Here is a 20,225-nt window from a genome sequence, read left to right as displayed (position 1 = left end):
TATGGCAGTGTAGATGGGGCCTGTGACTCTGGAGACCAGCATTTTATTTGTGGCTCAGCCATTGAAATCTGCTGGGATATCTTGGGCAAGTGACACTCTTAGCCCCAGAAAACCAATAGATTTGCCTTTGGATCTTCATAAGTTGGAATTCCCTGATTTGAGGCGCACAACAATGACAACAGAAGAATGGGATGCTTACCCTACCTCTCATTCTCCTCCTGCTATGTCTTATTCTCCTTGCTAGCTTTATTTCCTTCACTTAAGAGTATAGAAAACAGCCGGAAAGAGATGTTTTTGATGGCATTTGCTATCAAGTTAACTTTGATTTATGATGACCCTGTGAATGAGATGTCTCCAAGGGTTTGTAGTTTAGGGAGAGGCCTTTAAACTGCTCATCCAGAGAATGCCTGGGCCTCCCTAAACTACAAACTCCAGAATTTTGCAGGAGGCAGTTACAGCATTTAAAGTGGATTGAACTAGATAAATGCTCAGGTGTGATGAGGTCCTTAAAGTAGAATAATAATGCTATAATTGTATTATGTGAAATGCTATCTCGTGACAGCTCCAAAGCATGAGTCTTGGTTTCTACTTCAAAAGAAGACGCCTGGAGGAGAGTTCAGGTCCGATTTGCTCAAGGACCCATTCATTTGTCTTTTTAGCAGTCCATGCTATCCATAGAATACTCCTAAGTAGTGGGCAGAGTAATGGTTAAGCTTCTTTCCTCCTGCCTACTAGTGTCTTTCTATGGATGCTTCCAGGCTCTCTATTTGCACTACAAAGCTTTGGGAATCTGATTATCTTATGCAGTTGTGACCTATATTATCTGCAACAAATAGGACACCTTAGATCAATTTAATGACTTTGCTTTTGTGTCTAAATGTTTTAAAATGGAAACTAGAGATATGTATCCCTTTCTAATCTGAAATACCTTACATACTGATACACATTTCTTGAAATCCCAATTTTCCCCAGAGCTGAATCCTGGGGGCAGGGTATACATTTAAGTAAGTAAGTAAATAAATAAATAAAATAATAAATATTAGACTAGTGCAATTTTAACTATTAACAAATACAGAAATAAAATAGTGATAGTCACAGTGGATCAATGTTCAGGTTTGCTCCCGTTAGTTGTGAAATAGACTGACTAATAACACTAATGTGATGGAATAGAGTTGTATCAGAAAATATGAGCAATCAGCCCAGTCTAGAATCTCCAGTTGTCAAAGCTACTGGAACCTTTAAATGCTTATATTGCAAGTGAGACCTGCAACAACTTAAAGACTTCATATTGTCTGAGTTGTAATATGGAATCACTCCCTCAATAAATATTCTTTTTGGAGGAAGCTTGGTTCATCTGTTTTACTCCTTCTTAAAGAGCTTCCTTAGTTATTATTTTACAGAATTTCTCTGAGTAAAAAGCATTCCTAAGGATTCCTTACGGTTACAATCCCAATAAGTTCAGATTAATCTGAGAAACTTTGACTTGCCTAGAGCAAATTTCCCTGCCTGCAAAGCAGTGTATTCATAGATCTTTTACCAGGTTCTTGCACCTGCAATTTTAGAACATCAAATATTTACAAGCTATGCAGCAATAGTGACAATGTATTGTTGTGTGCTTTTATTTCATTCCCAGCCTAAGGTGAACCTGTCACAAGGTTTTCCTGGCAATAGATGTTTCGAAGAGGTTTGCCATTATTTTCCTTTGAGGCTGAGAGAGCGTGAGTTGTCTAAGGTCATTTTGTGCTATTCCATTGGAAAGAAAAGATGGGCCAATACCTAGAAAGCAATGCCATATTTGTCCCTCTGGGGAGTTGTCTTCTTTTAAAGTCATGTTTTAGTGTAGAAGTAAGTGGCTTTAAGTAAGACCTGGGTCTTCCATATAATTCTAACAAACGCTAAGCAAAACTTTTCAAAAGCCAATCTGGTCAATAGCTAATCGAGAGTAGACAAAAAGTCCTAGGGATGTTCTTTGGCTACAAGTAGGATCCTTGCCTGAAACCATGCAAAAATACTTTTGTAGATAGTAGTGGGCTGGAGAGAGCAATCTTTGGACTTAGAACTTGGAAAGCTTACTGTTTTAGACTTCAGCTCCAGAAATTGGCCAGCCAGCATGCCCATTTTCAGTGTTGCAGCCTAAGAGAGGAATCTTTTCCAAACTTTGATGCGTGGCAAATCCATGGGCCTTTGTTATGAGGTCCTAACACAGCTTCCTGTACTCCACTACCAGGATTGTTTGGGTTTGCTTATATGTTTTAACCTAATTTTCTTCAACTCCAGAAATATTTTTTGGAAATGAATAATGCATTAAAATGGTCCCTAATGAATGGAAAGGCACGGATGTTCATTATCCTGATTGATGCAGGCAAGTGCGTCTGCTGAAAGGTAAACCTGTTTGTTTGTAGAAGGAATTCCAGGTGTCTAATTGAGTTAACAATTAACTTTGGTATCTTTATTTCCGTCTAAAATCACTTCCTTCAGTTAAGTGCCATTTTTCTTTGCAGGCGTATAGGCCCAAGGGGAGTGAACCAAAGGGTGTCCTCATCTTATGGGTAGATCATTTTTATCTTGGGTTAGACAAGAATTAAGTGTGTTAGTTGCAAGTGCAAATGAATTGTCCTGCCATTTCATGCACTCCAGTATTTCACAGATGAAGAAGGAATTGTGTGGCCAAGCGACATCAAAGTGTGGTCAAGATGGCAAAAATTATTGATGGGGAAGACTAGAAAAGTAAGAAGAGGCTGCAGCAGTTTGCTTTTGCCTGAACCTACTGGGAAGGGCAAAATTCTACTCTTTCATCTCCTCTCTTCCCTTCTGAATTAAATAGTGCAACTTGCTTTTGCATCTTGAATTCAGCCTGAAACAACTAAAGTAAACCAACGACAAAGGTAAAAGTAGGAAGAAGAGAGAAGTGGAACATCTTGAAAGCAATTTAAAAAAATAGTGACAGGACTTTCTTTGCCAAATCAGCATAGTTTAAAGGGTATACTATTTTCAGTTTCATATTTACAATCAGTGTTCTGTGAACGTCACAGAAAATACTTTTTTCTGGATTACATTCCCATGCCATACTATAGTACCCTCCCACCTGGTAACTTTTCTAAGACCTGGGATATTGTTAAGCGTTTGAATGGACCAACTGCTTATTCCATTCTCCACAGATATCACTTGGCTTCTCTTGCTGCATTGTACAGCCTAGAGTCTCCAGGTATGTCAGGTAATACAAATTGATTTTTGTTTAAAATAAGTTCTGATATTTTAAAAAGTTTTAATCAGTTTTAATCATTTAAAATATATAATATATAAATAAAATACTCCATATCTTTCTTGACCCTAATTTTAACAGCTAAATCTATACTTGCAGTTTCATAAAAATGAATTAATGGCCCTGTCACAGTTGCATGCATTGCATTACCTACAAGCAAGCGAGAAAAAAAACAAAACAAAAAAACAAGACCACACATACCAGTATTTCTGTTTCAGTCTGTGAATATAAATGACCATGGGAGTGTGGAAAGTGAGCCCTAGTTGTAGACATTTTAGAATGTGCATTTATTTAATTTTGAGTTTTTAGAAGTATAAAAATTGAAAGTGGTGTAATGCTCTGCCTTTGGGTGCCCAGTTCAAGGCCCACCACCATCTGCATCCTCGTGCATCCTTAGTGCCTTATTTATCTGGTGTCTTCTCTATTGCCTTGGAGGACTGCCTCAGGGATAATAATGACTGCAGAAAGGACTTAAATGTTCATGGTTGGGCAAGTGGGTGCTAGCTGAAATGTACAGTATGATTCTCATACATACAGAGGATACATTCCTGGACTTACTGTAGAAATGTGTAACTGGATAAAACTCCAATGAAATGAACAATTTGGAACACAAGTATAGCACAAAATCACACTGAAGGACCTAGAAATTGTCTAGGGAACACATATATTTTTGGACATGGGTATGGAAAACTGTAGCTACTGATTCTTTAGATACAGCAATGGTATTGCATCTATGGCCCCATCTTCACAGCCCTAAAACGCAGGCTGGGAGTTGGATTAGCCTGGGTGTCCAGATGACATTTCATGCTAATGTTTTTTCAATCTGGAGTAAACCTAATTTTCCAGGTTGAATTCAGATTTAAAAGATGAGGTTTTGACCTGCCATCTGGCCTCTACTGCGAGTGGAAGCAGCTTATGTGTCAAAGATAGGCATAAAACAGCAATCCTGCCATAGCAAATTTGGAACACTTCTCTAATGTTTGAGATTTAGCTGAGTAAACTATGTCCTAATCATAATAGCTTCAATCCATAGAACTTACGAATATGTTGATTTAACAAATCCCATTGATTCCGTGGATTACTATTGGTACTAAATTGGATTTAAACTTTAGTGCTGTTATGTTTATGGGAGTGATTTAGTGCTTACCACTTTCAAAAAATGGATATACTTTGACACAGGTAATGAATATGTGTGCCTTCAAGTTGCCTGTCGACTTATAGCAAACCCATGAATTTCATTGGGTTTTCATAGGTAAAGAATACTGAGAGATGGCTCTGCCAGTTCCTTCCTCTGAAATCTAGCCTATAGCACTTGGTATTTATCCCATCCATCCAGGGACGACCTTCCTTAGCTTCCAAAATCATAAGCTATTTGGTGTCTTTAGGGTATTTAAAAGACTGGTTGTAAGTATACTATATACTATATTCTAAATTAATAAAAACAAACTTCCCAAAAAATCACATAAACTAATGTTTCTAAACTGTTCAGTTTCATTGCAAATTAATGTAATTTTCAAATTTACATGATTGTTTTTTTAAAGTGTATTAGTTATCTTTAGGATTATTTATCTCCCTAGCATAGCACAGTATATACATTTCATCTGAAAAATAAGGGCTAAGTCAAATGGTAGCCTTGCTTAAAAAAGATCAATTAAAACCAATAGGATTTAAGTTAGCTGTAATGAGTCCCATTTAATGCATTGGTCCTATTCTATTAATACCGGATTTACCTCTCAAATATTTGGCTTAAATATTTTGTTTCAAGTAATAGATTTGTTTTTGTTTTTTTAAAAAATAGATCTAAATATGATACTATACTTATTTCTAAATAATTTTTAAAGTTACAATTGTATTTGATTTATGGAAACTTGCCAGGGATTAGCATCTGATAGCTTTTATACAGGTACAGGTTTATGGTCCACTGTTTTGAGCATCACTGCCGTAAAATGAGACTAATTCTAAATTAAATCCTGCATTCATTATGAACAAGAAATGCCAGATTTTTATTTCAGCAATTAAAATTCGATACTTGGCCAAAGATCATATTCAGCACTCAAGGCCTGCTGTTATGCGTGCCTTTCTGCTTCAAGAGGTCTTTAGCAGGTATAATTAGATGCAGGAACACCTATAACTCATTGACTTTGATCCGGAGAAATGCGTCATTCAAATTCCACATTACTTTTGCCTTTGTTTTCCTAATGGTGGCAATGGCGTGCAATATCTCACAGGCAGCTTGGGGTGGAGTTGCTCCTGTCTGGAGAACAAAGTCAACAGCTCTGCTTTTCCATGTTTTTATAGGTACGCTGGATCCTATGGATGATTTCGTTATAGGTTTCACTGAAATTGCCCCCAACATGCTTTAGCATAAATGAGACAATTTCACTTAATCCATGTAGGATCAAGGTTTAATATAAACTCCAAAGTGTATCAGCACAAGAGATTTTTGACAATCAAAATCAATTACGCTCATTATATTTCCAGCAGTAACATTGTTTCACCTTTACTGCTGCAAATTTACAATTGGGTGATGGGTAAACTCCCAGATGTATACTTCCAAATACTACTTTATAAAGTGTAAACCTCAGGATGCAACCATGCTTTTTAACATGGGATAGAGTGCTACGGTTGTGTAGTGTGGAAGTGCCACTAGATTACTTTATTGCCAGAGATATAATTTCTGCTAGTTCTACTTACATTAGGGGCCATGATGTAATACAGCTGGATTTTCCCATTACACTACAAATTAGATAAAGAGGTAGATAAAGAAAGATGTGCTTTGAGTTAGAGTCTCTAAGAAGCCGAACAGTAGTTAGACACTGGCGGATGAAGCAAAGTCTTGTAATAAGCTGTTCAGTTATGCGGGAAACCCCTGCCTGTTAAGAACTCCATTACTATCAAAGCTTTTTTGAAAGTTCTCATAAGCCTTCAAAGTCTTACAGTAAAGTATGTGCTTAAGTAACTCAAGGAAAAGCTGATATCATAAATATGTGTTTCATGCTCTCAATTCCAGAAGTTAGAAACTTCTATTTCCACTTGAAGGTGGGGCATTGAGGAATCAGCTGCATCAGGTGTTACTTTATTTTGAGATATTCCTCTGGTCTTCCTCTGGAATTAGAAGAGACCTCAAGAGCTATCTATAGATGTAGATGAGATGCATTTGTAGTTCAGAAATCTGCACTTTTGAAAAACAGGCCTGCTAAAATGTACGTGTTTGAAAAGTGTGCAAATGCACATCTTTCAGAAAAGTATATTAGCATATATTAGTCAGTGGGTAAATCAATAAACTGTGCATGCAGTTTGAGACATGCACACATTTTAACCAAAACAAGTTCCTCCTCAAAAAGGGACAGCAGGAAGCAGCACATAGAACTGTACATAGAACTGGGGAGATTAAGAAATCTGCAATAATGTTTTAGTCGACATGGATATCCCTAGTGCTAGTCCCCTTTGTAGGTTGAGGAGCAGTGGGTCCAGAAAGAGAAGCCTTTAGCGCAGAGAGTATCATTTGGTCAACCCAGTGAACTTCAAAAAACTGTAGGCTGTCTCAACTGTTTTATTGATCCCACTGCAAAGAGGTGTAGTTACGCCATAGAGTCAATGCAGTTTGGCACCACTTTAACTGCCATGGCTCAGTGGTATGGGATTCTGGGAGATGAAGATTTGCAATGTACTTAGCCTTCTCTACTAATGAGTGCTGGCGCTTCAACAAACAACAACTCCCAGGACTCCATAGCATTGAGCAAGTGCAGATAAAGTGGCATTAATTCATTACTGCCACTAATTCTGTGGTATAGATGCACCCAAAGACCGCTGTTTTAAATTTTTCAGTATTTCTTTAAGCACTTGGCTCATCTGTACAGCCCCTTTGCATTCTACCTAGTTAGTTAGCAAAATTAGTTTGGAAGACACACTTATATGTTGATTTGAGCTGCCACAAATACAAATGTATTACAAATACTTTGACATTTAAGAGGATAATGAACAATTCTACTGGTTGCTGCTTGCCATGTTAGTAGAACAGAGGTAGAATTTCACTGTATATTTTAGCTTATAAATGCTTTGGGCAATTTGACTAGTCTGTATACTAATGTTACCTCTGCTTTAAGATATGGTGTAGCCCTGTTGTGAAGTACAGATATTGGCAAAGCACAAAAAACACAGTTGTTGTTGTCAGATGGTGGCAGCATCTCTTCAGGGTTACTATCCAAAGCAAAAGACATATGTACAGCCATTGGAAAAACATCTCTGTTGAAAAAAGGTTGGGGGTGTTGCTGCTTGGGTTGGGAGATTAATACTCTTGCTTTCTTCGTGTAGCTGTTTCCAGTGTGATCGATGAACTAGAAAATAATCAGGGCTCCTCCATGGTGGGTTATACATCTTAAGACATTTATTTCTCATTGATTACACAGGTAACACCAATGAGCCATTGATATAAATCTTATTGCATTAGCAACAGACTTGACCCTTTATCTGGTCTAGAGTTGGATTTTATTGCATGGCTTTAACACAGTTAACACAGTTTGTAATTGAAGCAGTAGTGTATTATTAATTAGTACTATGCCTGTCATTATGGTTGTGGATGTGTGCGTGTGTTGGTTTTTTTGGTCGTTTATAGCTCAGAATGAATTTTGTCCCATTGGACAAAATGAGCAGACAATCAGATTACTTTGAGTACAGTGCATTTTGTCTTTACTAAATATTATGTGCTTAAGTTCTTTTTGACAAGGCAAAATGCTAATAATTCATTATAAGGGAGCAAATAAACTGGTTGACATATGGATAGTGCTGGGCAGTGATGGTTGGTAGAGTCCATGTCAGTAGGGTGGTAAATCTGCCCTGCAATTTACTGAGAACATTATAGGAAGTATCCAAAATGATGGATGCTATCCCCAAAATACATATAGTTGGAATCTTGTAAAGGTCCTGGAAAGTTTAGGCTAAAATTCATAGTGAGCTCATCAGCCCACTGACATGGCAAATACCAGCTTCCACTATTGTTAGACTAACCTGGCTATTTCGACCAATGTTTTTGTCTGCATATCTGCATCCTGTTTTCTTTTGCTTAGTCACAACAGAGCATCACATTTAGACTATGACTATTTTTGCTAACATTTATTAAGATGCAGCACTCTGTACCATACAGAAATCAGGTGTGAATTGTTTCATTCTCATGCAAATACGTACCTGCTAATACAAACCCCACTGAAATCAATACAACTTACTTTCAAATGAGTTCACTTAAGATCAGAGCTTAGGAACATGGCTGGAACAGCATAAAAGGAGAGATAAGGTTTAAAATAAATAAGAGACCAATAAGGGTGTGAGAAGTGGTAGCAACAGCTACAAAGAGATTGGTTTGTGGTGCTGAAAAAACAAAATGATATTTGAGAACTGGAGTATTTTAAAAAGACAAAATAATTAAATGTTAATAGGAATAGATTAATACAGTACTGATCTTTTTTGTTTTGTTTTGTTTATAGGTATAAAAAGAACAACATAGACACATAGTATTATTTATCATGAAACTCACGTATACTTTTTAATGGACAGATTTGTTTGTCATGAACAATGAAAGGAAGCCCCAATCCTTACTTCATTGCTGCATCTGTGTATAGTGCAGCCATTCACAACTGCAGTTTACACTATGCTCAAGTACTTGTATACACCTTTTAAAAAGTAAAACAGCTCATTGTGAAGTTGTGTGCATCAGGCAATTTCTGGGCAGAGCCAATTTGCAAAGTATTTGTGAACACTGCAAATATGACATTTGATGATGGGTGTTGGTGGTGGTATCTTGCTATGTGCAAAAGCTAGTATCCAGTTATAGTAGATTCAATCATCTTGGCCAGCAGTACAAATACAGTTTCAGGAGTCAGCCACTCTTGGTTTGCTTTTAGTCTCTTGTCATCAGCTTGTTGAAAAATCACTTACTTTCCCCAGGTTCTCACCTCTGAAGTGATTAATGATCACAAGAAGCTCTTGGGAATCTTCTTATTTATATTGCATTCTGAACCTGAAGATATCCAGGTCGAGCAGCTAGATTATCATTTTGTAGTGCTGGTTTGCTTTTTCTTTCAATGTGAGTTTTTTCTCTGACTTTTCATATTGCTGAATTATGAAGACAGTGGACATGATCCATAGGCAGGATTCATGGGCCTTAGGGGCTCCTACACAATTCCCAGGATCCCACATCACTGAGTCATGGCAGTGAAGTGATGTCAAATTGTTAATTCTACAGTGTAGATGCATCCTAAGGCTCAGTTTGATATAAAATGATGAATTATACAGTGCCCACAAGAGGAAGAAGGACACCCATTTTTAAAAAGGACGGATAATACGAAGACTTCCATGTAATTTTGTTATGGTGATTTATCCATACTGATGGATGTTTGGACAAAATTGGTATGATTTAAATAGAAATAGAATATATATCACTATAGTAAAGAAGATTCATACGGTGTCAGTGACATTCATACCTGGTCTGTTTGTATCCAGGTGCTAGGTCCGGATGAGCAAATTCAAGATCCCTTCTATCCCTTCTGTTATTTAAAGCAGACTTGGCCTTTAAACAAAGGACAATCTTTCACAGAAGGGATTGTTTTCTGTAAAGTAGAAATCATACTATTATAATTGTGTGGTTTTGTGGCTTTTTATTTCAAAGGTCCCGTCCCCTTGATCAGGTCATGTAAGTGTTATTTATTTCTATAATTGTATTTTTACTTTGCTTAATAATGTGTTATTGTGTTTGTTATGTAATGTTTGTGTTGTTTTTATGATTGGAAACCGCCCTGAGTCCCATCTGGGAGATAGGGCGGTATATAAATAAAGTATTATTATTATTATTATTATTATTATTATTATTATTAAGTGATTTACATAGAAATACTTTAAGGGGCCATTGTTTTTGTAACGGGGGAAACAACATACAGTGTCCTGGGAAATAAGAATATATATATGACCTAGTGGTATATCAAAACATACACATGATCAGGTGAAACTTATAACTTTGATAGGTATTTATTTTCATTTATCAGATAAAGAAGGCAACCTAGCAATTTGAAGTTTCTAAATACATAGTATTGAAAGTGCATTTATTTCATTATTTTTAACTATTGTGTAGAACCATTATAGCAATGGGAGATGACTTGTAGCCCTTCAGACATTGTTGGACTGTAGCGCCCATCATTTTACTCTCTTGACTTTGCTGGCTATAGCTGATGGAAACTTCAGCCTAAACACATCTGAAGGGTTACAAGTTGTACACCTCTGCATTACACCATAATTACAGGTTCATAGGTTTTATCACCCTAGTACAGCAAGTACAATGCATCTCTTCATGTGTGTGTGTGTGTGTGTGTATGTGTGTATATTAACATCTGGAATAATCAGTAACAATAGCTGAATCAGACCCAGTGACTTCTTAATATTATATCTGAACGTTTCTTTAAAAATCCCTAGAAGTCCATGAGGCATGAATTAATACATCAGTGATGCAGGTATTTTGTTGGATGATTAATAAAACAGAATTATAGCATTCTAAGTGCTTTCATGAAATGCAGAATATATGAGGAGCTACACTTTCTCCTGCTGTCATATAGATCTAACTCATAAGGTTATAGGTATACTTAACATAATTTCATGGAGAGTCATTTTAACTTTCCAGATTTCTGCTCTCGTGCAACTTGAACAGTAGGAGAGATCTCTTTCAGATGTCTGTAATGAGCATATACTTAAACAGTTATTTGCCTTCAAGGCTGAGCACTTGTTCACTGTATCTCATGTGCCTTGTTATAAAAGAGTCTTTTTCCTTCTCTGTCTTCATTGAGTACTAACAATGACTACATTTGGCATCACCCTCTGAAATATTTCCCTCCACACGTCCCATTGAAATCAGCAGGAACAGTGCAAGTGTAGAGTTCATCAATTTCAAGGGAGCTTAGGCAGAATGTAATAATTTAACTTTTAAAACATTGTTTCAGCTTTCCTTCCTTTCTTTCCAGTATGTTTAAAATATCAGAATGCAGTAGAAAAAGTAAGGCAGTGATATATTTGTAAGAGTGTTAAACTAGAACTGAGAGTTTTCAATTCAAATCCACAAAATGTAAATGGCTCTGTGTATATTACCTGTGTTGTATGGGCTAGATACATTTGTTAGCCCCAACTAGAATATACAATTGACTTACTAAGTCTATTGACTTACTAAGTTTCTATTAATTCAATTGATCTACTTTAGTTGGGGCTAAGCATTCTATTTAGTCTCATATGTGTCATCTTGTGCTTCTTGATGGGCATGTACAATACAGTAACACATACAATATTCAGTTTGATTCTCCTAGCATACAATCATTTTTTGTTGGTAATGCTGTGACCCTCTATTTGTTTTAGGCCTCTGACTCCTAGCAGTCCTATCTAATATAGCCAGTGATTAGGGATTTGCGGAGATGTAGTGCAAAACTATACAAAGGGCCAAAGTTGCTGGCCTCCGACTATGGTGAAATAGGTTTGCCATCCCATCTGTCTAGGAATGGCCAACTGTCAACAGTAGAATAAAAGTATAGGGCATTGCTGTTGATTGAATTATTTCATCTAGTTCAGTATAGTTTTTCCTAATTGGCAAACACTATCACAGGAAGCCATATTAGCTGGGCTTCATGCGAGTTGTGGTCAAAACACACACCACACATACTTTCCTGTTCAGAGGAGGAGAAGTCAGTTGTTTGTTTTTAATTTGTAAGCTTTAGTCATTTTGAATAACTTGTCTGGTCAGCAAAAAAATAAAATAAAATGTGTTACATGAAAAAGGCAGGAGGAGAAGTAAATGTAGGAGTAGCCATTGCAACAGGGTTGGGGAAAAGGAAATATGGAGTAGGGAGACAATGCTATAACTGTAGAAGGAGAGTTTTTTTTGGTGTTTATTGCCCCCAAGTTGCCTCCTGCCTCTGGGCAGCAATACTTTGTGGTTCTCTGGATATCCTTGGCAACAGATTTCCTGGGTTGAAAATGTTGCTCTTTAGTGCTAGATCACTAAAAGGAAAAACAGCTTAATGCCATGTAGATAAATTAACTTGATCCTGGATGAGCAAGCACCAGACTTAGCTGGAAAGATAAGGGAGATCAACTCCCTATTTTGTCCACTTGGGTTATTTACTCAGTAGCATGTGAGACATATCGGATATGGAGGCAGAATTTCAGAGGTCTAGTTGGATTCCATCTTCCTCACCAGGTGCTCTATACTACAATTTACAGGTTTTGAATGTGTTTACTTCAAAGTGGGTGGCCAAGATAGAATAGAGATTATGTTGGTATAATGTCCACTCTCCCGCTCAATAGTCTCTCTTCCTAAGCTAGTTGAATTGATTTTGATACTGATGTTGGAGTTCCTCCAGACTTTAGTGCAAAGGGATGTCAATATCCATGCTGATACCACTCTGTCAGGAGTGACTTAGGACCTGGTGTCCTCCATGTTGCAGGCTACAATGCTGCAGGCTACACTCCCAGCCAAATTTTCTGTGCTGGTTGGAAGAATGTGTCTCCCATTGGATTATCTGGAGAGCTTTGGCTTGTGAAGTCTGTTCCAGATCTTCTGACAGGGATCTTTAGAGATACAGTAGAGTTTCACTTATCCAAGCCTCGCTTATCCAAGCCTCTGGATAATCCAAGCCATTTTTGTAGTCAATGTTTTCAATATATCGTGATATTTTTGTGCTAAATTCGTAAATACAGTAATTACAACATAACATTACTGCGTATTGAACTGCTTTTTCTGTCAAATTTGTTGTATAACATGAAGGTTTGGTGCTTAATTTGTAAAATCATAACCTAATTTGATGTTTAATAGGCTTTTCCTTAATCCCTCCTTATTATCCAAGATATTCGCTTATCCAAGCTTCTGCCGGCCCGTTTAGCTTGGATAAGTGAGACTCTACTGTACCACAAATTGTAGCTGAGACTTGTGGCTGAGTGTACAATTTTCCATTGAGTCTACAGCCCTTTGGGTTCTAGTTCTAGTAAAGTTTCCTCAATTTCAGATTGGATGCAGCTTTATACTGCAGGGAAACTGTACATAGCTGAGAGCTGGCAATCACCCCATCAGCCTTCTAGGAAGCAGACTATATAAGATATGAGAGGTTATGGTTATGTATGAAATTACTGACCAAGTCATACTCACTGCAGATTCTGCTGAAAAGATAAATGTCATGGCTTTATGGTTTCCTTTCATATTTGGGTCATTAATGGCCAGTACCTGGATTCCTCTAACTATATATAAAATAAACATAATTGACCCTTTTTTTGTTATATACCAATCCTAATCCCCAAATCCTCTTTTTTGCTAAACAGATGTTTCTTCAGTTTTTCCAATAATATTCTTTTTGTGATAATTACATATCTGTCTTATGTACTTCAGTTTATATTTGTGTTTTAGGCGTTATGTTGTGTCCTTTAGAGTGTTTCAATAATCTGTATGTGGATTTTTAAAAAGTCTGGTAATGAAATCCACACCCATTTTTTTGTTCTATTAACACAATTGTTCTCATTTGGATTTTGGTATGCTATATTACTTGGATTTCCTTATATTTGTATTTTATTTTATTTTTCAAAAGCAAATCATGCCGTCAACAGGCAGCATTGAAATATTAGGTGGAACTCAGTTTCTATTACTGGGCAAAACCCAGTTATTAATCTGAATCGGGGAGTGCCCATTGAAACAGTTCCTGAATGGTAAATCAACACTTATGCAAATCCCACTGGTTCTGAGGATTTACTCCGGTTGGGATTAGGAATTGGTTTGAGGCCATTGTAAATAAGAATTTCTAACCTCAACGTGCTTTGTCATCTATAGAAGAAAACTAGCATTTTGCTTCTGGCTAAGATTTGGCACCTGTTTTCCCCAGGAGTTCTTTTGGCAACAGCATGACAGATGAAAAAACATCCAGTAGAAGCAGTTGTTTCTCCTTTCAGAGGAAAAATGATAGGGGAAAGGTGTCCCTCTTGAGTCTGTCATGAGGTTGCTGAAGACATGGGATTCCTGCCAGGAGAAATAAATGTGACAACTCTCTTGTGAATGCTTCGCATAATCCCAGAAATTGGCAAGAGGATGGGGAATCTTATTTTTGTGTTGTCATTTTTTCCCTAAAATAAAGAGATGCTCTTTCTCTCTCACCCTCACCCCTCCTTCTTTCGACTTGGTTGAATTCAGCTTTGGAAGAATGTGAGACACGCGCAAATGAATCAAAATTTTTGTGTGCACTTCTGGGGGGGGGGGATTATAGCAATGAATGGCATGTGTGTGTGCGTGTGTGCCTGTGTAGGAGGGGGAAGGCAACTTCCAACAAGCATCAGACATAAGTAGTCTATGTTTTGTATGTGCCTTCCCTCCCCTGAACGGTTTCCCTGTGAAGTGTACTCTGGAGTGAAGTTTGCGTTTGATTGCTGATAGCCTCACGCTCTGCACGTAGCACTGTCATTAAGCCATCTTCTAGCTGGCCCACAGCCAGATCACACAGCAGCTCCGAGGAAGTCTTTCTTAAACCGAAAGGGCTTCCACTGACATAAGAGCATATACATTGATGCACCGGGAATGTTTGCTTCTGCTAATTGGAGGCTGACTCGGGCTCCCCTAACAGAAAATAATTAATTTTCTTGCATTGGAAGGCAAGGTGGTGATTCCACGGCTGTCGGCATGCTCTGGATTGAGTTTGAAATTTCTGTTGCACTTTTGTAGTCAGGAAAGAGAAGAATGTGCTGCATTCAATTTGAGCATGATTGTATGATTGTTTGTTTATTTGCAAAGGAAGAAGTTTTGACCGCTGGGATTGTGAGAAAACTAGTGGGCAACAGGATGCTTCCAGATAAATAATTCATTACAATATATGCTGAAGTGCGTGGGGCTAAAGAGCAAGGCAACACCTTTCTTGCAAAAGAAAGATTAATTGTTTGGAAAATGAGAAGAGACCAGGCTGTTCACTGTGAGCAAAATTATGATCCCATTGCTAACCAAATACCTCTTAACCTCCCTTTTCTTTTTATAACCTTTTGCATTTTTGCTTTATGTTGTAAATGCATTGTGACAAAAGGCAGGCAGTTTGAGAAGATTGTTTTATTGCTGCTTGTGAGTGTGCTTTGTCCATTTGCAGCCTGAAAAGCTTGAGACGTGACTCAGCCCAAGTGAAGTGAAGACGCTTTCTTTTACTAGGTTAATTAAGCATGTGGCTAGCTGTTCCCTGTTGTTATCCATGGGACTTAACATGATCTTTACTATACCCTTCTAACTAAGGGTACATTCTGTTCCCAGAAGTGAGCATGGTTTCCTTCCTCTTCTTGACACTTCTGCTTAACCAGGTGTGGATTGTGCAAGGAGCTTCCAAGTGGAAATTTGCACAGAGAGTTCATCAAGCCTCAGCCTTGAGGTACATTAGACTTTGAACAGGTTAATAGTTCCACTGTTTTAAATTTGCTTTTTTACAAGTTTATTTCTTGAAGACCACCAGGAAGCAGCACATTAAATTCTTGATCCTGTGAGTGAGACACCAAGGACGTGCATGTGAATGTATGCTGCTATCTTTGTCCAAGGGTGGGCACCACGTGACCAATTTACTATATCACGCCTGTAGGGATCCACTAGGGACTCCCCACACTGCTCCACTGAGTTTCCATAATCCTGCACAGCTTAAAAAAAAAGTTGATCGAGAACCAGTCCCCAGTATCTGCAAGAAGATTAAAAATACTTTTTAAAAATCTTCCCACCAACTATCTGAAATGGAGGAGCCAAAATGGTCCCAGTCGGTTATTGGGAATGATAATTCCTTGGTTTTTACTACCATTACTACCATTGACTTTACTGGTCTAGACCAGCAGTGTACAATTTGTGGTCTTCGAGATGGAAGGATTGTATTTCCCATCAGACCAATGTGGTGGGATAAAGGAAGTTGTACCCCAATAGTATCTGGAGAGCTGGAAGTTGTACAGTCCTGGCTTACAATAAGGGAGGAAAGCTACACTCTGCTTTGAATACATACCACTTGTTCTTTCTAAAACCAAATTTATAGTGTTGCACAATTCTGTTTGTCATATTTTTTATATATTAATACACCATCCTTCATTAGAAATGTATTCCAGGGGACTTCGCAATAATTAAAAATGCAACTTGAATAATAGTAGAAAACATATAGATGAGAATGGGAGCTAAGACTGGTCTAGTGAACTCTGATTTTAAACCTCACTATTTGAGTTATCAGCTTGTGGAATGAGAAATTTCTCTTGTGGGTTTTGCTGTTGGTTTGATATTGTTTGCTGCCAGTTCAGACACAAACCCAGTTGACATTCACAACTTTAAACTAGTTTGATGGAATTTATGGAAGTGTTCACTTAATATTCAGTAGTTGATTCAGAGGTTTTGTTCTAGTTGGGATTAGGAGTTGGCTTTAGGCCATAGTCAACTTTCTTACTTTTCCAGCTGGCAATAAAACTTGAGTGCTGCAAGTTATCAGTAAGCAGCCTGTCTTGAGCAATTGCCTACATAAAATATGGATCATTGTAATAATTGTCTATCCTCCCTTTCCTTATTTGTTTTATAATTTCTCTGAAAAGGGTGCCAATGATTAGCGCACCAGCTGAACCTATGCTGGAATTATTCCAGCCAGAGCGCTGATAAAACTTGATATCATTTCAACGGGCTCCAAGAGAGCTGTAATGATTTCCCTTCATTGTTTAAGCCTCTATCCAAACAGTGCTAGCAGTTAGGATGAGTATATAATGTTTCAGCATTTTCTCTGCCCTTGTTTTGTTTTCAGGGCTGTCGCTTTTTAACATAAAGAGTCCCAAGATGGCTGTTCTACCCATTTGTCTTCTGTGAAGCTGCATATTTCATATACAAGATGTTCATATATTGAAATGAATAACCCACTCCCTTTCTTAGGTCCAGGGTATGGTAATTCTGGGATTACAAAGCAATTAGTCCATTTGAAACTCCTCCACGTAATACATTCTGAACTTGACCCTTAGCTGCATAATCCTAGAGATAGTGATAGCCCCATAAATACTCAGTAAGCTTTAAAGATGAATGGGATTTTGAACCCGACTCTCCATAAATCCTAGTCTGTCTCTAACCCAGATATGGAGAACCCTTCAGATTTTGCTGTAGTGTAACTCAAATCACTGGTGATGGTAACTGAAGGCCTGAAACATTGAGATTAGCTGTTATAATGACTGCGACACACAGGTTCAGTCTACAAGAACTAGACATTACTTCAGAGTTTGGAAAGTTAATTTCAAAATTAATTCACTGCCTTTACTCATAATAGCCTGTGCATCTTACCTTAGACCTTGAAGCTTCTACCATTCTTCTTAGGCATCCCAATTATTATTATTTAATTCAGTGCAATTACTGGTCAATTTTTGCTTGGAAACCACACAGGAAGTTCCCTAGATGACTGAAAACACCCATCCCCACCCGCACAATCCCACACTATCTGTGCTACTCCTCAGATCCCCCTTGAAATGTAATGTCCCTTCTGGTTGCCCTTTTGAGATGATTATAGAACACAACTGAGGTATTTGGGCTTGCTTGAGGTGCTTGTGGCAAGCATTGGGAAATCTCTTTGGGGAAATTGGTCTTGGGCCTCACTCAGTTGCCAACCCAAGAGTTCACAGAAAATAACTATTCATATTCATTTAATCATTTTTGAACAATGGCTGTATTTGGTCCTTGTTCTCCAAAAATAAAATTAACTCTTTAAAGGGGGAACTAATTCACTTGTAATTTGCTACTTCTGGGCTCTACATTAATAATGGGCGAGACTTCAGCCTTTGGATGGATTGTGTGAATTTTTTAAAAAGCAGGCATAGCTTGCTCCAGCAAGAACAATCTGTGTGCTACATTACAGCATACCATTCCCTGGCTCCTGAACCATTGCAAAACATTATACAAAAATATCAAGGCATGATAATCATTGTAGATTCACATTTCAGTATGTAATCATCCAATAGATGGCCTGTGCCATCAGTTGTGAATGCACCAACTGCCTCATATAGAGGAACAGCATCATATCCCTCCTTCACTCTCTAATGTATAATAAGCCCGGTCAAAATTTATAGTACCAAATATTTGTTTAGGAACTGCATAGAATTTGGTGGATTGGGGCTTCGATATGAAAATTTATTTATTATTATTTACCTTATCTATACCCCGCCTTTCTCTAACTCAAAGGGGACTCAAGGCGGCTATAGATTATTGACCTGGTGGTATAGATGATTAATGCCACCTGAATGTGTAGTCTTCTTGAAAATTAGTCGAAGATCCATTATAGGGCCTCTTCAAAGGCTGCCCCTAATCCCTGTAACTCCCCAGGGAAGGCAGGGTACCTCCTGTTGCTGGTTTTCCATTTGTAGACCAAGATTGCATTTGCACTGTAGAATTAATGCAGTTTGACACTTTAACTGCCATGGCTCATTGCTATGAAATTTTGGTAGTTTGATGAGGCACCAGATTTTTTGACAGAGAAGGCTACAGACCTTGTAAAAGAGAATATGCCCTTGTAACTGCAACCACATACCACATCACATCAGAAGGCCCTTGGGCTCCAGTAAGTGATGGAAGCATTTATAATCACCAAGAATTCAAAAGCTTTTTAGTCTCTATTATCTTTTAATTGTAAATGAATACATATTATAAGGCACGTTTGTTTTCTCACTTTCCCAATGCTAAATGACCAAATTTTCTGTTATTATTTTCAGTAGTGCTTTGTGACTCTTAGGTGGGTATGTTCTAACATATTTGGAGATCTTTGAACAGAAAATGCCTGGGCATCTCTGAAGTGTGATTTAGTTGTGTGTTTCTGCCTGACAGGGGAGTTGGACTACATGGCCCTTGTGGTTCCTTTAAATCCAGTGATTCCGTGATCCTAAACAAAATGTGAATTTTAGCATTACTTAATTATTAGGCCTGCTAATTCACATTGTTGGTATGAAAATATTCATTACATGAAATACAATTCTCAAAAATGTCTGAGCCGAATTGTACAGTCCCTCACAAGTGCAGTGTGAGAGATTTCCAAAAGTACTATTTCCTGAGGTGAGACATTTTGCTGACTTTACAGCACTCCGTTTAAAACATGCTGAGAGAATGGAGCTGGAATGTCTGAACACTAAAGAGTGTGGGGAGATATGAGAGGGAAGAAAAGTGGGTCAACATAGTGCCTGAAATGGTATGCATAGTATGCCTCGACATGAAGGATGGTCCTCCTCACCAGAGATATCTGCCAAACTCAAAAGAAAACTTTATTGATTGCTCTTTAATTTCACCTTCTAATCTCCAACAAAATTTTATTATTAAATCAGTTGAAATAACCATTTGTTTCACGCTCTTCACTTGATGCCTTACTCTTTAAGAGTATTCCTGTTGGTATCACAGGATCAGGATTACCTGAGAAGTATGTCATGCGCACAAATAATCTTGTTAGCATTTACAGGATCCACTTCAATGATAGCATGGACATCATGTGATGGTATTTTGATGCTCACCAAAAGAGTAAATAGAAATCAGAAACTATGGACGTTAGAAAAAGTCTAATTCCTTCTTTTCCTATTTTTGTCTCTTAGGCAATGGTAGCCTGCTACCCTGGGAATGGAACTGGCTATGTGCGTCATGTAGACAATCCCAATGGTGATGGCCGCTGTATCACCTGCATTTACTATCTAAACAAGAATTGGGACTCAAAGGTATGTAGGTCATGGCATTTTGAGATCCATATGCAAAGAAAACTGTCTAAGAATGCACTTTTCTATTTTAGTTTCTTATTCTTTAATATTTTGCTGGAAATTGTGGAATTTCCGATTACAGCACCCTTTCTGTTTGGTATCCAGCAACTGGGTTGAGTTGAGCTTCTTCTAAACATCTGAATGGTCCCACTGCTAGAAGGGGGAGAGAGGGGGTCCTAATCAGTATCATCTATTTCACTCACTCAAT

The 20,225-nt window shown here is 37.8% G+C and overlaps 1 protein-coding gene across 2 annotated transcripts in view; it reads left to right on the top strand.

Annotated features, from left to right (window-relative positions):
- The window catches only part of egln3 (egl-9 family hypoxia inducible factor 3), a 55,065-nt gene that overhangs the window by 19,367 nt on the left and 15,473 nt on the right, over nucleotides 1-20,225 (top strand). For both annotated transcript variants that reach the window (XM_062968257.1, XM_062968258.1), the window contains exon 2: nucleotides 19,859-19,978. In XM_062968257.1, the coding sequence (XP_062824327.1) occupies nucleotides 19,859-19,978 (120 nt within the window). The remainder of the gene's footprint in view (nucleotides 1-19,858; nucleotides 19,979-20,225) is intronic.

Source organism: Anolis carolinensis, chromosome 1 (assembly GCF_035594765.1).
Source record: "Anolis carolinensis isolate JA03-04 chromosome 1, rAnoCar3.1.pri, whole genome shotgun sequence".
NCBI lineage: Eukaryota > Metazoa > Chordata > Lepidosauria > Squamata > Dactyloidae > Anolis > Anolis carolinensis.
The sequence above is the reverse complement of the archived record's forward strand: the minus strand, read 5'-3'. Positions and strand labels throughout refer to the sequence as shown.